The 16,824-nt window shown below is 43.5% G+C and overlaps 1 protein-coding gene across 1 annotated transcript in view; it reads left to right on the top strand.

Moving 5' to 3' along the window:
- Positions 1 to 16,824, top strand: part of SH3RF3 (SH3 domain containing ring finger 3) — a 376,150-nt gene that overhangs the window by 230,333 nt on the left and 128,993 nt on the right. Inside the window, exon 4 of the mRNA XM_034657262.1 lies at positions 11,921 to 12,016. Coding sequence (XP_034513153.1) covers positions 11,921 to 12,016 — 96 coding nt within the window. The remainder of the gene's footprint in view (positions 1 to 11,920; positions 12,017 to 16,824) is intronic.

Genomic DNA, 16,824 nt, shown 5'->3' with positions numbered 1-16,824 from the left:
GAAAACATTTAAAAAAAAGAAAAGCAGATACAGACCTGTAAACACAAAGAACAGACTGATCGTTGCCAGAAGGGAGGTGGGGTGGAAGGATGGGCAAAATGAGGGCAGGGGAGAGGAAGATACGGGTTTCATGGAATGAGTAAGTCATGGGAATAAAAGGCACAGCATAAGGAATATAGTCAATCATATTGTAACGGTGTTGTATGGCAACAGACGAGAGCTATAGTTGTGAACTGAGCATAATGTCTAAGCTTGTTGCATCACTACCTTGTACATCTAAAGTTAACGTAACATTGCGCAACAACCACACTCAAATAAAAAAAAAATTTCAAAAAGAAAAAAAAAAAAAGGAACGTGAATGAAATTGAGCCATGCATCTGAAAGTGAAATTTTGTGGTGGGAGCACCTGTCCTCCATAAAATCCTCAAATGCTACCGTATTGGCCCAAAACTTGTGTGCCCCTCCTATCAGTGGTACGTCATTAGATTTCATTCACTCAACTACTTCGAGCAAGTGTTGGTAAACTAGTGCTTGCAGGTCAAATCCTACCCACCTGCTGTCGTTTGTGTAAATAAAGTTTTATTGGCACATACCAAGACTCCTTCATTTACATGTTGTCTCTGGCTGCTTTCATACCAAAACAGAAGAGTCAAATACGTGACAGAGACAGTATAGCCTCAGAATCCTGAATATTGGCTGTCTGGCCCTTTCTAGAAGGGTTTGCTGACCTTTTGTAGAGAGCGTGGCACTACAGAGGCCGAGCACTCAGTGTGGTCCCTTGTGCGTCCCACTCAGCACGGCTTTGTTCTAAGGCTGCCAGCAGCCCACTACGTTGGGTGTGACATGTAGGGGATGCCATTCTCTATGAAACAGCCCCTGAAAACTCGGGTCTGAACCACGTAGCTCAGTCTCACCGCTGTCATATAGAAAGCCCATTTAGTGTCTGAGGAGGGAGAGTTCTCTATATCCCAAAGAGGCCACAGAGCAGGGATTTCCCCTTTTCCTTGTCGTTCTGGAAGTAGTGGCTCCAGCTTTTTGAAATACAACAGTGAATCGGAAACCCGATGTGATCTAGCCACGAAAAAAGGTCATTGTTTCCTTGACCCTGCACTGGTGGCAGGAGAAGTTACTGTTTCCAGAACACACCACATATCATGTTGGTAGCTCTGACATACTAGAGTGAATTTTTCTCATTGCCCAGCACTCAAATGTTCCTCTTTGGAGGCTGTCTCCATTGTGTGAGTTTGGGTTAGAGGCAGAACTGTAGGAAACCTTTCTTGATGCTCCTAGGCAAACTTAGTTACTTATTTGTGTGTATGGAGAGTGGCTGGCTTCCTGCACCCGCTATTCTCTCAGCCCAGTGTCCCCGACAAAATTCATGCCAGCTAAATAGGATTGCAATAATGAATCATGGAACGTTACATCAAAAACTAAGGATATACTGTATGGTGACTAACATAACATAATAAAAAATTATTATTTAAAAAAAAAAAAGGATTGTTCTAAATCCTACCACTGCCATGAAACCCCAGCCAGCCACAGGACCAAGAATTGCGCCCCCTGCCCCATCACTATTTGGGCTTGATCAGAGACCTGGCTCCAGGTACCACCAAACCACAGCAGGGACTACAGTGAATTTGCGTCTGATAGGCAGATGGGGCCATGCAGGTTCCACCTGCTCATTTCACTAACCTCACAGTAGCACACTGACAGGGCTGGATTTTGAACCCCACTTATTGCATTGTGCTGGGATTTCACCATACTTACATTGTATTGGATAATGCCCATCTCTTTATGAGCAGACCTCTCCCACCAAGTGTTGAGCTTATCTTGGGAAGGGATGATTTCTTCCTCATGCCAGGCTCTTAGGGGATGCTTGCATATCGGTGGCCACATGAGGAGCAAGTTGGCACTGCTTAACACTTGGAGTGATGACAAAGCCCCAGCCTAAAAGGGGCACCCGTTTTTGGTTAGCTCTCCTTTACGTGGAGCTGTGTCTGCTTCTCAGTAACTTGGAGCTGTTAGTGTGTATCCTGGCCTCCCAGGCGACTTGGAATGAGCCCAGCTCTTCAGTGTGGTAATGACGCCAAAGCTGGAAGACAGTACCCATGCCCCCCACCCAGCTTGCTCATGTCTCAGGCTCAGTGATCCTACTTTTTCTCTGGCTTTCTGTGACTTGATTTCAGACTGTCTACATAATGCTCGGCTTCCTCAGTATGTGATGTCTCTTTAGAGAGGTGTTAGGACCAAATATAGTACTCAAGGCATGATGTGACTTGTCTACACTGGATGGACTATTACCTTAAAAAAAACCTTTTAATCTAAGTAAACCATAAAATACCATCAAGTCCACTAATCAAAATTATACAGCTTGATGATTGGAAAGAATATCCTTATACTCTCTACTCAATGGTGAGATACTAACGCCCCAGTCTTTCCACCTTTCCCTCTTCCCATGTCCCTAACACACGGATGAGCTGAGTCTGTTCCGCTTCAAATCCGCGGACCGTACTTGTGTATTTTTGCGTGCGGTTTTGCTTTCTCCCAACATTACATCTGTGCACTGCACCTACATTGTCGTAGTGTGCTATGGTTTATTCGTGTTCAGCACTCTGTGGTGCTATTACCTTTTTTAAAAATACTTAATTTGTAGAGCAATTTTGTTTCGCTCTTGAATTGAGCAGAAGGTACAGAGAGTTCCCACATAACCCTAGCCCCACATGTGCGTGCTGCTCTATCTATCAGCACCACCCCACTATCAGCACCCCTCACCAGAGAGGTACGTGTGTTACCATTAATGAGCCTACACTGACACATCATGATCACTCAAAGTCCATAGTTTACATTAGGGTTCACTCTTGGGGTTGTACATTCTGTGGATTTGGACAAATTTATAATTACGTATATCTACCATTATGGTATCGTACAGAGTATTTTCACTACCTTGAAATCTTCTGTGCTTCACCTATTCATCCCTTTCCTCCCTACTTCCCAACCCTTGACAACCGTTGATCTTTTCACTGTCTCATAGTTTTGCCTTTTCTACAATGTCACGTAGTTGGAATAACATAATATGTAACCTTTTCAAATTGGCTTCTTTTATTTAGTTATATCCATTTATGTTTCCTCCATGTCTTTTCATGGCTTGATAGCTCATTTCTTTTTAGCACTATATCATACTCTGTTGTCTTTATGTACCAGTTTATTTATCCATTCACCTACTGAAGGACATCACTAGACTGCTTCCAAGCTTTAGATTACGAATAAGCTGCTATAATATCCTGTGCAGGTTTTTGTGTGGATATAAATTTTCAACTCCTTTGTTTGAATACCAAGGAGTGTAACTGCTGGATTGTAAGGTAAGAGTGTGTTTAGTTTTATAAGAAACCACCAAACTATCTTCTGAAGTGGCTGTACTATTTTGCATCCCCCACCAGCCATGAATTAGTGTTCCTGGTACTCCACATCCTTCCCAGCATTTTGTGTTGTCAGTGTTCTGGATTTCACCCATTCTAATCAGTGTGTGGTGACATCACATGGTTGTTTTGATTTGCCTTGCCATAATGGCATATGACATGGAGTATTTTTTCATACTCATATTTGCCATCTGTATATCTTCTTCTGTGAGGTGTCTGTTAGGCCTTTAGTTCATTGTTAAATTGGATTGTTTGTTTTCTTGGTTTTTTTTTAGGTAGGCTCCATGCCCAGTGTGGGGCTTGAACTCACAACCCTGAGATCAAGAGTCACATGCTCTACTGACTGAGCCAGCCAGCCACCTCTGTTTTCTTACTGTTGAGTTTTCAGAGTTATTTGTATTTTTTGGATCATAGTCCTTTATCAAATATGTCTTTTGCAAATTTTTTCATGAATCTGTGGCTTATTTTTTATTCTCTTGACTGTTTTGCAGAACAGAAATTTTTAATTTTAATGATGCCCAGCTTATCAATTCTTTCATAGACCAGGCTTTGATGTTGTATCTAAAAAGTCATCACCAGGGGCGCCTGGGTGGCACAGTGGTTGGGCGTCTGCCTTCGGCTCAGGGCGTGATCCCAGCGTTGTGGGATTGAGCCCCACATCAGGCTCCTCTGCTATGAGCCTGCTTCCTCCTCTCCCACTCCCCCTGCTTGTGTCCCTCTCTCGCTGGCTGTCTCTATCTCTGTCGAATAAATAAATCAAAAAATCTTAAAAAAAAATAAATAAATAAATAAAATAAATAAAAAGTCATCACCAAACCCACGGTCATCTGGATATTCTCCTATGTTATCTTCTAAAAGTTTTATATATTTTTTTACATTTATTCTGTTGTTCACTTTGAGTTAATTTTTGTGAGTGGTATAAGGTCTGTGTCTAGATTCATTTTTTACATGTGGATGTCCAATCATTCTAGCATCATTTGTTGAAAAGACTATCTTTTCTCCATTGTATTGCCTTTGTTCCTTTGTCAAAGATAAGTTGACTGTGTTTATGTGAGTCTAATTATGAATGCTCTCTTATGCTCCATTGATCTATTTTTATATTCTTTTTTTAAAAGATTTTATTTATTTATGCGACAGAGATAGAGACAGCCAGAGAGAGAGGGAACACAAGCAGGGGGAGTGGGAGAGGAAGAAGCAGGCTCATAGCGGAGGAGCCTGATATGGGGCTCGATCCCATAACGCCAGGATCACGCCCTGAGCCGAAGGCAGACGCTTAACCGCCGTGCCACCCAGGCGCCCCTATTTTTATATTCTATCACCAGTACCACACTGTCTTCAGGAATGTAGTTTTAAGTAAGGCTTGAAGTCATATAATGTCAGTCTTTGTTCTTCTTTCAAATTGCGTTGGCTATTCTGGGTCTTTTATTTTTCCAACAAACTTTAGAACCAGCTTGTCAATATCCACAAAATAACTTGCTGAGATTTTAATTGGAATTGCATTAAATCTGGAAATTGAGAAAAACTGACATCTTGACAATATTGAGTCTTCCTATCCATGAACATGAAATGTCTCTCTGTTTTGTTTTTTAATTTTGTTCATCCGAGTTTTGCAGTTTTTCTCATATAGCACTTGTAGGTATTTTGTTAGATTTATATGTAAGCATTTCATTTTTCAGGTGCTTATGTACAGCATTGTGTTTTTAATTTCAAATTCCACTTTTCATTGTTAGTATATAGAAGTGTGTAACTTTTGTATATTACTCTTATATCCTGCAACCTTGCTATAATTGCTAATTAGTTCCAAGAGTTTTTTCATTGATTCTTTTAGATTTTCTACATAGACAATTCTGTCATCTGCAAACTAAGACAGCTTTTATTTCTTCCTTCCCAATTTGTATGCCCTTTATTTCCTTTTCTTGTCTTATTGCATTAGATAGGATTTCCACTATGATGTTGAAAGGCTGTGGTGAGGGAGAAATCTTTGCCTTATTCCTGAACTTTGTGGGAAAGCTTTTTGTTTCTCACCATTATGCTGTTACCTGTAGGTTTTTTTGTAAATGTTCTTCATAAGTTGAGGAAGTTTCATTCTGTTCCTAACTTGCTAAGAGGCTTTTTTTTTTTTTACATCATGAGTCAGTGTTTGATTTTGTCAGATGCTTTTTCTGCATCTATTGACATGAGGATATGATTTTTCTTCTTTAGCTTGTTGATGTGATGAATTATATTAATTGATTTTTGAATGTTGAACCTAGGATAAATCCCAGTTGGTCATGCTACATAATTCTTTTTATACTTTTTGTATTCAATTTGCTAATATTTTGTTCAGGATTTTTGCATCTATGCTTATGAGAAATATTAGTCTGTAGTTTTCTTTCCATGCTGTGTCTCTGCTTGGTTTCAGTATTAGTGTAACGGTAGTTTCATAAAATGAGTTAGGAAGTCGCCCCTCTACTTCTACCTTCTGGAAGAGATTGTTAGATAATTTGGTATAATTTCTTTAAATGTTTGGGAGAATTCACTAGTGAACTCATCTGGGTCTGCTGCTTTGTGTTTTGGAAATTTATTAATTATTGATTCAATTTCTTTAATAGGTATGGTCCTATTCAGATTGTCTATTTCTTATTGAATTTTGGCAGATTACATCATTAAAAGTCCATTTCATTTAGGTTATCAAATTTGTGGCCATGGAATTGCTCATAATATTCCTTTATTATCCTTTTAATACCTAGTATCTGTAGTAATGTTCTATCTTTCATGATTGTTCTTAGTAATTTGTGTTCCTTCTCGTTTTTTCATAGCCTGGTTAGAGGCTTATCAACTTTATTGATCTTTTCCAACAACCAGCTCTTGGTTTTGTTGATTTTCTTTATTGATTTCCTGTTTTTAATTTCAATGATTTCTGTTCTAAGTTCTGCTATTTCTTTTTTTCTGCTTACTTTGGATTCAATTTGTTCTTCTTTTTCTAGTTTTCTTTTTTTAATAATAATATTTTTTATTATATTATGTTAGTCACCATACAGTACATCCCTAGTTTTTGATGTAAAGTTCCATGATTCATTACTTGCGTATAACACCCAGTGCACCATGCAATACGTGCCCTTCTTAATACCCATCACCTGCCTATCTCATCCTCCCCCCCGAAGCCCTCAGTTTGTTGTCCAGAGTCCATAGTCTCTCATGGTTCATTCCCCCTTCTGTTTACCCCCCCTTTCTTCTTCCCTTTCTTCTCCTACCGATCTTCCTACTTCTTATGTTCCATAAATGAGTGAAACCATATAATTGTCTTTCTCTGCTTGACTTATTTCGCTTAGCATTATCTCCTCCAATCCCACCCATGTTGCAGCAAATGTTGAGAAATCATTCTTTTGGATGTCTGAGTAATATTCCATTGTATATATGGACCACATCTTCTTAATCCAGTCATCTGTCAAAGGGCATCTCGGCTCCTTCCATGATTTAGCTATTGTGGACAATGCCACTATGAACATTGGGTTGCATATGGCCCTTCTCTTCACTACTTCTGTATCTTTGGGGTAAACACCCAGTAGTGCAATGGCTGGATCATAGGGTAGCTCAATTTTTAACTTTTTAAGGGACCTCCACACCATTTTCCAAAGTGGGTTTATTATAGACAACATATTTGGGTCTTACTTTTTGATCCACTATGACAATCTTTGTCTTTCAGTTTGTGAATATAAGCCATTGACAATCAGAGTGACTATTTGTATTTTTTAATTAATATTTACCATATTTATTTCTATTTGTTGTGCTTGATTTTCATTCCTATTTTTGTTTTTCTCTCTCTATTTTATTTTTTTATCTTTCTGTGGTTTTAATTGAACAATTTATGTGATTCTGTTTTCTCTCCTTTCTTAGCATATCAATTGTACCTAAAAAAAAAGGTTTTTTAGTAGTTGCCCTAGAGTTTGCAATATACATTTGCAATTAATAATGTTCACTTTCAAAAAACACTGTACTATTTCACAGGTAGTACAAATACTTTATAATAATAAAAGAATCCTAACTCTTTTCTTCTTTTTTTAAAATTTTTTATTATCTTATGTTAATCACCATACAGTACATCATTAGTTTTTGATGTAGTGTTCCATGATTCATTGTTTGCATATAACACCCAGTGCTCCATGCAATAAATGCCCTCCTTAATACCCATCACCAGCCTATCCCAATCCCCCACCCCCTCCCCTCTGAAGCCCTCAGTTTGTTTCCCAGAGTCCATAGTCTCTCGTGGTTCTTTGCCCCTTCTCTAACTCTTCTTCAATCCCTTTTTTTTTTTTAAGATTTTATTTATTTATTTATTTGACAGAGAGAGACAGCCAGTGAGAGAGGGAACACAAGCAGGGGGAGTGGGAGAGGAAGAAACAGGCTCCCAGTGGAGCAGGGAGCCCAATGCGGGGCTTGATCCCAGGACCTGGGATCATGCCCTAAGCTGAAGGTAGACGCTTAACGACTGAGCCACCCAAGCGCCCCAATCCCTTATACATAAGTATATACATGATCTATATAATATATGTACATAGTATATGTAATCAAATACATTCCTGCTACTTTAATTTTGAACAAAGAATAGGAAAAATAAAAGTTTTATTTTACCTTCACTACTTCCTTCTCCAATGTTCTTTTCTTTATGTAGATTCAAGTTTTTGACCTACGTAATTTTCTTCTTTAATGAACTTCTTTTAGTATTTCTTGCAAGGCAGGTCTACTGGCAACAAACTCTTAAATTTTGTTTATCTGAGAGAGTCTTCATCTCCCTCACTATCAAAGTATAATTTTTCAGTGTACATAATTCTAGGCTGGTGGGTTTTCTTCTCTCAAAACTTTGTATATTTCACTCTTCTTGTTCACATGGTTTTAGAGAAGTCAGGTGTGATTCTTATTTTTGATTCTCTATAAATATGATATTTTCCCCCTCTGGCCTCTTTCAAAATTTTTTCTTTATCTTTGATTTTCAGTACTTTGATATGTCTAAGTAGGTTTTTTTGGACTTTATCTTAGTTGGTGTTCTCTGAACTTCCTGAATCTGTGGTTTGGTGTCTGACATTAATTTGGAGAAATTCTCAGTCGTTACTGTGTCAAATATTTCTTCCCGCCCCTTCCTTCCTTCCTTCCTTCCTTCCTTCCTTCCTTCCTTCCTTCCTTCCTTCCTTCCTTCTCCTCCTGACATTCCCATTATATATACTTTACACTTTTTGTAGTTATCTCACAGTCCCTGAATACCCTGTTCTTTTTGTTCTTTGTGTTTCAGTTTTGGAGGTTTCTATTGAGATATCCTTAAGGTCAAAGATTCTTTCCTTGGCCATGTTCAGAGTACTTGTTTGCCTATCTAAACAGTTTTCATTTTTGTGATGGTGTTTTTGATCTCTAACATTACTTTTTGGTTCTTTCTCAGACTTTCTATCTCTCTACCTACACTGTCCATCTGTCTTGCATGCTGTCCACTTAATCCACTAGAGCCCTTAGCATATTAATCATAGTTGTTTTAAATTCCCTGTCTGATGGTTCCAACATCATTGCTATGTCTGAATTTGGTTCTGATGCTTGCTCTGTCCCTTCAAACTGTATTTTTTGTTTTTTGGGGTTTTTTTTGCCTTTTAGTATATCTAGTAATTTTTTTGATAGACAGGCGTGATGTACCAGGTAAAAAGAACTGCTATAAATTGGCCTTTAGTAATGTGGTGGTGGTGCTTGGGGAAGAGGGAGTGCTGTATAGTCCTATGGTCCCATTATTGGGTCTCAGTCTTTTAAGGAGCCTGTACCACTAGATGGTGAACTCCACACAAGTGTCTCCATTTTCCCATTCCTTCTTAGGTAGTATAGGATGGCTAGAGTGGGCTGGAGTTGGGAATAGTATTGGCGGACAATACCATAATTTAGTTAACCAAATCTCTTTCACTGTGCATTTGTCTTTAGTTTCTATCTGATTGAACAGCACTGTAATGAACGTTTTCAGAGCTAAATCTTTGATTTTCCTAGTGTAGACTTTCTGGAAGTGCTGTTGTTGGATCAGTGGGTATGAAGGCTTTGATCTTTAATAGAAGCCGACAAACGGCCTGCTATAGATTTTTATCTCCACCAAAAATGATAAAGTGCCAAGTCCCTGCGTGCTGACCAACACTGTGTGCTGGCTTTCTGTTCTTCTTTGCTAATTTGATAAGCGAAATAAACAATGAAGAAAAAGAGAACTCTTCTAGTTTACAATTGTACTTTTTTTATTTGTGAGTCATAACTTATAAAAATATGTCAAATGGCAATTTGCTTTTCTTCCTTTTTGTGAGCTGTCTCATTTTTGCTCTTTGCCTGTTTTTCTTTTTAAGGCACTTTTCTTTTTCTTCTATTGTGTCTTTAAGTCTTTATATAGTATTGATATTAAATCTTTGTCTCTCATATATCCTCCAAGTATTTCTCTAGGTTTTTGCCTTTTTGTTTTGTTTTAAGCTGTTTTTATCGTAGAGAATTTCATTTTTGTGTAGCCAAAGCATTGTTATCATACTTCAAAAGACCTTCCCCAGAAATTAACCTGTTATTTTTTTCTTTTGAATTTTACAAAATTAAATGTCTTTTTTGTGCTATTTTTTTTTTTGTTGCCAAAACTCTGACATGTAGGAAGCCTTCAATTACCTTTCCCTTTGCATGATCAGCAAAGTCCTCAGGGCCTCCCGTTGGTTGAATCTGAGTTGAATTCATCACAGGCCCAGGACTCTTATAAGTTGTGAACTTGTGAGGTGAGCAAGGCATGGGAGTTCAGGGGCATTTTCTGTACATCTCTCCTCAAGCCAGTGGCTACTTTGGCCCAACAGTTACCAGAAAAGCCCATACATTCTAACAGCTGAGCTAGAAAGGAACCCTTACAAATATCACTCTGTAGGCTGAGAGCCAACTGCCCTGTAACATGTGAAACGATATGATCCCCTTGTAGTATCTATTGCATTTTTCTAGCTTGTATCAGTTGAGAGAAGAAATACTCTAAAATTACAGATAATTTTGTAATTTGGAATTTTTTTGAAGTTGGGAGATTAGGGATGAGGGCAGAGAAAATGAAGGTTATGATTGCTCCTAAACTCTACTCTGTACCCCTAGGTGAGGAGAGGTTTGGAATCGACCACGAGGAGCTTCCCCTGACAGACACTTATCCTTGCTTTTACCTATCTGTGTTCTCTGAAAGGCATATCCCACTCCCATTAGATGACTCTACCTTGACCCGGATGAATGCCCCAAATCTGTGTGGCCCCTTAGCTCACAGGGAAGCCAGTTTTTCTGATAATTTCATGAAGTGTGCTGTCCTAATATGTGCCTCTGACCTGAGAGAGGCCAACAAGTCCCATATTATTGCCTCACATTAAAGTATTAAAGACTCATTGGAAGACTTGGCTCCTCATTGGAAGACTCATTGCTTCACATTAAAGCATTAAAGACTCAGATGGTACCTTCAAATCCAGTAGGGGTTACCCCATTAGGCTGGCCCTCAGCTCCTTAGCACAAGCCCCAGATGGGCCAGGTGGTCCTCTAGCAGATGGTTGAGGGACGAGTGACAGGGAGGTTTTGATGTGATGGGGCAGGGGGTGGGGGTAGTTTGGCAGACAGTCCATGGCGGGGGCGGGGGGGAGAGTGTTCCATTATACACCCTGCATACCGAGAGGAGGATGGATATTGGAGAGGGAACAGGGGCCAGCCACAGACCCCTGGTGTAGGTGCCATTTTGTCTGTGGCATCCCTGTTTGGCTCTCTTGACATTTGCTGCTGCCTGTGTTGTCTCTCTTCCCCAGTCCCCTTCCCTGATGGGTTCCCCCTTTTGCTCTCCATCCCTGCTCAGTACTTTCTCTCTCCCACCCTCCTCACCGCACCCCGTGTCATGTGTGCCTGTAGCTCCTGGCACCTGTGAAGACATCCCAGGCACGTCCTTCCTCACAACTGCCAGGCTGCCAGTCTCCCCGGAAAGCTCCTCTTCCTCGTGCTTCATGCTTCTTCCTTTCTCCTTCCATCTGTTTCCACTTTGTGCATCTATACTTGGCATTGTCTGCATTGCCAAAGAATTTAGGAGGGTTATCCAAAGCTTTTTGTACCCACGACTCTAAATAAATGGAATTGGATTGGGTCATTTTTTGTTCATGGATGGAGCTAGAAACTTAAAAAGGTTTGTACTTGCTGAATTTATTTTTATTCAAAATAATTTTATTTCAGTAAATAAATAATAGGAACATGAATTTTAAAATGCTAGCCATATTGTAAATTACCACACTTTTCTATTTAAGGATTTTTGCAGCTATAATCAATATGTAAGAGAGAAAGCGGGAGACCATGGGTGAAGATGGAAGGGCGGATTATTTTTGTATGTCATATCCCAGAATGGATAATAAACCATTCTTTGCGTCATTGCTTAGGATCTTTTCTTAGCTCCTGCAATACTGACTGGTCTCTGTTTTTGTTGTGTGTGTTTTGTTGCGTGTCCACGTGCTTGTGTGCATGATGGGCTGCGGCAACCCCAGGATGAGATCCTGACCGTCATCAGAAGAGTGGATGACAACTGGGCAGAAGGCATGCTGGGAGACAAGATTGGGATTTTCCCCTTGCTTTACGTGGAGGTAAGATCATGCTCTCAGACGCACTTCCTCTTCCACCCTGCTGACGGTTTCACCAGGCAGGGCAGGGGGCAGGGGTGGGCTCCTGGCCTGGGACTCCCTTCTCCAAGAAAGGAAGATGGGGGCTGGGTTGGGTTTTGAGAATTGCGTCGGCTCCTCAAATCATCTGTCCCAGGCCTGGCTGCAGACCGTCTTACTGCGTGGGCAGAGAAGGAGGCCTCCGAGGTGGGCTTTCCCCACTTCTCATGGAAATCCTGTGCTGGCACCCACTTTCCCCAGACTCTCCTAGGTACCGCTGCTCTGGCCTCCCCAGTCGCAAAGGAGAAGGCAGCATTCCCTGTATCCCTGCAAACAGAGCTGAAGGACGCTGGCTCTAGTGGGCCGTTTGCAGTCCTCCCAGGACTTGGGTGACTGAGCAGCTCATCCAACTGCGAGTCCCTAAAGCGAAGATGATTTGGGGCCTATTCATTTCCTGTCTCCTTTCTGTAACTAAGGAGCTCTCGGTTTCCAGTGAGTAAGTTATGGGCAGTGGCTGAGCCGGGAGCATCTTTGAACGTTTGACCTGTAAAGCCCTGTTTGCTGTGGGCTGTTTCTGTGTACGCAGGACTGTTTGCCCATTGTGTGTGTGTGTGTGCCATTTGTCAGTGCAAGTCATGTGTGTACATCCATCAGCCAACACACACTTATCTATTAATCACTGCATTTTCCATACAAATCGTTTCAGCTAACGCTTACCGCGTGCTCACTATGTGCCAACACTTTCAAGTACTTGCTCATTTAATTTTCTCAACAACCCTGGCGTATGAAAGCCGGGAATGTCCCCACTTTACAGATGAGCAAACAGAGGCGCAGGAAGGTCCCCTGACTGATAAGTGGCAGAACTGGAACAGAAACGCAGGCTGTTCGCTGTAGACGCCGTGCCTCACGACCTTGCCCCCCAGTACCCCTACTAGGAAGCTCTACTTCACTCTGCCCGGACTGGGGCTCTACATGCTGGGAGGTGAGCTAGCCGGCTCTGCCACAACTACTGAGTGGTGTGTGATGCCACTAGGTGTTTGTTAAACACATTTGGTGATTGCTGTCACCAGCACGATAAAGTCCAAATGCTGTAGTAAGGCATCCACCACTCTTCGCAGTTTGACCCTCATCTGTTTTTCTAGCCTCATCTCTGGTCATTTCCTCTCTTTTCCCTAAATGCCGTGGCCCAGCGGTTCTCTTACAGTAATTCTGGATACACTGCCCAGGAGATTCTGAGACCCTCTTGCACAATAACTGTAAGTCCACACATACACACCCACAGTGCTCACATACAGTCACACACTCAAATCTGTAGGGACTCATACACACCCTGACACACACTCGCACACACAAAGCTCACACGCACACCCACAGCCCTCTCTAGCACACTGTAGGAGTCAACATTCCCCAAACACCTTGCAAACTTCCACATGTGCCTTTGCTCCAGTTTCCAGGGCTCTGTTCTTCAGCCTGCTGGTGAAGGTTGAAGAACCTGGTGCATGAGTGGCTCCCCAGACGTTTGTCGCCGGGGGAGCTTTTGTTCCCAGGCAGACTTACGAGGGTCCTCAAACACATATGCAGAAATGCTTACAGAAACTTTATTATGATGGCCCCAAACGGAAACACTGCATTGGCAGTGGAATGGATAAATGAAGGATGGTATGTCCATTTGATGGAATACTATCCAGCAGAGAAAATGAACAGAAGAGTGCCGCACTTAAAAGCATGGCTGAATCTCACAGATGAATCTTTTGAAAGAAGCCAGACACAAAAGAGTATGCACGATTTTTGCTTTTAGGAAGTTCAAAGGCAGGCAGAACTACTCCAGGGTGAGAGAAAGCAGAGCAGCAGGGCCTCTGAGGGGAGATTGATGGGAAGCGGTGAGAGGGAGGCCTCTGGGAGGCCGAGGTGTTTGATATCTTAATCTCGGGAGTTGTGAGCAGCTGTAAAATGGTGTACAGTTAACCTTTGTGCACCTGAAAGTGCAGTTTAAGAAGCTAAGACAAAATCTCATAAGGAATGCCCAGGCAAGTCATATGGGCACCCCCTGGGGGAGGCCACTCAGGCCATCAGCTACCCGCCCTCTGAAAGGGCTCAGGCATCTTCACGGAGGCTGAGGGCTTGGGCTCAGGGCTGGGAAACCAATCAGCTGGGCTCTCTGAGGGCTCTCCTCAGTTCCACAGACACACTCGAAGGGCAGACTGGCCTGTGTGTGCCTTCCCAGGGCCTGAGTGCTCAGCCACCAGAGACATACTTTCAAGTACTTCCCCCTTGAGGACATATAGGCAGGCTCCTTCCTCCTGGCCAAGAAGCCCTCCATGCCCTATACATACCCCAGTGACAATTCTGCCTCTGCTGTGAACACGGCTTCCTTACCCCTTTGTGTGTTTCCTCAGAGAGGACGCCCTGAGGGCCCTTGAGGCTCAGGGGTGCTCGGCTCTCCTCCCAGGAGCAATGGCAGAGCAGGGCCCAAAGCAGGAGTGGGCAGGGGCCTTGCTCCTCTAGGCCCTGCTCCTTCCTGGGCAGGGCCATGGCCCGTGTAGTGCCTAGCTCACACCACTGCCCTCGAAGCACCGGCCGCAGCCACAGCACCCCTAATCCGCTCTAGAACGGACTCCTGGCTTCTCACTCAGCAACCCCTGAAGACAAGAAGTCCCAAATGGGCATTTCCTGAGACCGCATTTCACTGTTTCTATAGCAGTTCCCTTTTGAAGTACTTGAGTGGCTCTGGCCCCCTCGTAGCCTTAGGGTGGATTTCGGGGGTTGCAGAGTTCAGGCTGTCTTCCCTCCAGGAGGCTGAGCAGGCCTTTGAGATCTGAGGGTTTGGAGCTCCCGTCTTCTGCGGCGTTTGAACCTGAGCTCCCCGTTGAGGCAGTTCCTGCCCTCACGCGGGACCCAGGCGGCTCCGTAAGAAGTGAGCGAGCACCTCTGTCCCGCAGATGGTACAGTCCTCTCCTACGCAGGGCCGCAGGGCCGTTTCTTCCCCCTGGGCTTGTGGAGCAGCCACAGTGGGACAGATGGTGTGAAGCCAGGCTGGAGCCGGCCTGGCCTTGCGCTACTGGCAGCCCATCTTCTGTGAAGGCGGTCCTGGTCTCCAGAAATATCTATACTTCTGGTGCACTGCGGAAATAACTCTCTCATCCACACTCCCCATAGTGCCCAGGGACTTGGCTGCCACGGTATCCGCCTTGGCAACCTGGGCCAGCTGGCTTTAGGCACTGACTGTGCCCACACCTGGCTCCTTCACCCTCAGGTCCTCGCCGCTCCCGTGTGACTTCCTCCCCTGCCTTTGACCTCCCCACCTTTCCAGCTCCCATACCTGCTTCCCTGGCTGCTGGCGCTGTGTCTTCAACCTGCCTCCTTGTTCTTTACTCCCTGTTGGTTTCATGAACAATCAGCAGCCAACAGCCATCTCCACACTGGGCCCATGGCACGTGTTGCTGACCCCTGCCTGTCTGTCGGGTGACTGTGGGGCAGGGCGGCCTTGCTGGTGTCCACTCAGAACAGAGAGAAGAGTCGGCATTGCTCTGGCCCTGGGGGGATAAACCCAAACACATGACAATGACATGGCCTTCCTTCTGTGTCTCCAGAGGGCAGAGGAATTGTCATCATTTTCCTCTCTCAGAGTGAACAAATCTGAGAGGATTCCTCAGGCCCAGGGAGCAAGGGAGCCCTCCTCCTCCATGTGTGGGGGCTCGGTGCTGCCTGCCATGGGGTAAATGTGCTGTAGGAACACATGTGAGGCACTCTGCCCTTCTCATGTCCTGACATGGCTGGGTCTGGTTTTGGAATTCCACCCTGCAGTGTGAGTAGACCCACCCAGAGGTCCTGCCAACCCAGACCCATCGTCCTTTTCTACGGGGCTGCAAGATGGCATGCTTGGCATCTGCCCTTAGTGTGGCTCTCAGGTCATCCCCTAAGAGCAGGGCTTATTTCTCATGGGCCATGGCAACCCCAGGGCAGAATCATGAATGGGCCTCTGGGCAGCCCAGAGCATCGTGGGTTACAGAGGTAGACACCACTAGGCTCAACACTATCTACTAGATGTGTGACCTTTGGCACATTTCTCATGCTTTCTGAGCCTATTTCCTCTTTCATACAAGGACAATAACATGGACCTCATGGGGATAGTTGCAAGGCTTCAAGACAATAACAGAATGTACAGACCAGGCATGAGGTGGGCTCGCTAAGGCCATCTCTGTAGTTGTTCTGCTATTATAAAGGTTTGTTGAGTGAATAATTGTCCATTCATGTGTTTACTGAAGTTCTCTGTGTCATTCCTGGGCATTGGTCATATTTGGCCTCATATTTCTGAGTGTTTTCTCACAAGTGCTCTTTTTCACTCCCCAGCGGGAGTGGGAGCTCTTTGAAGGCAGGCATGTCCCTATTTCTGTGCAGGCACGACAGCCCCACCGTGGTTTTCTGCAGTTGGGTGATGTCAACGAGACAAGCGATGCAGATATTCACATGATACATGATGGGAGAGGTAGCCCACTTGAAAGCTGTTCTTGAAGAGCGTCCACGGGAATCGGCCTCAGTCTGGAGAGATCCAGAGACAGGACACAGGGCTGTGCTCTGCCTGTTCTGCTCTGAGCCTCAATGGGGGATTTGCATGGAGACCTAGAAGGCACATTAGGAAATTTGCCTGTGATGTTTGTCAGTAAGGCAAACCTCTCCACGGGGCCAGAATTAAGATCCCAAAGACCATGATAGGCTGGAAACACAGTTGAAAAGAATGATGAAATGCCGTGAACATAGTGTCATGTTCTGCCCTCACATTTAGAAAATCAGTT

This window comes from Ailuropoda melanoleuca, chromosome 4 (assembly GCF_002007445.2).
Source record: "Ailuropoda melanoleuca isolate Jingjing chromosome 4, ASM200744v2, whole genome shotgun sequence".
NCBI lineage: Eukaryota > Metazoa > Chordata > Mammalia > Carnivora > Ursidae > Ailuropoda > Ailuropoda melanoleuca.
Note: the sequence above shows the minus strand (reverse complement) of the source record. Positions and strands in the feature narration are given on the sequence as shown.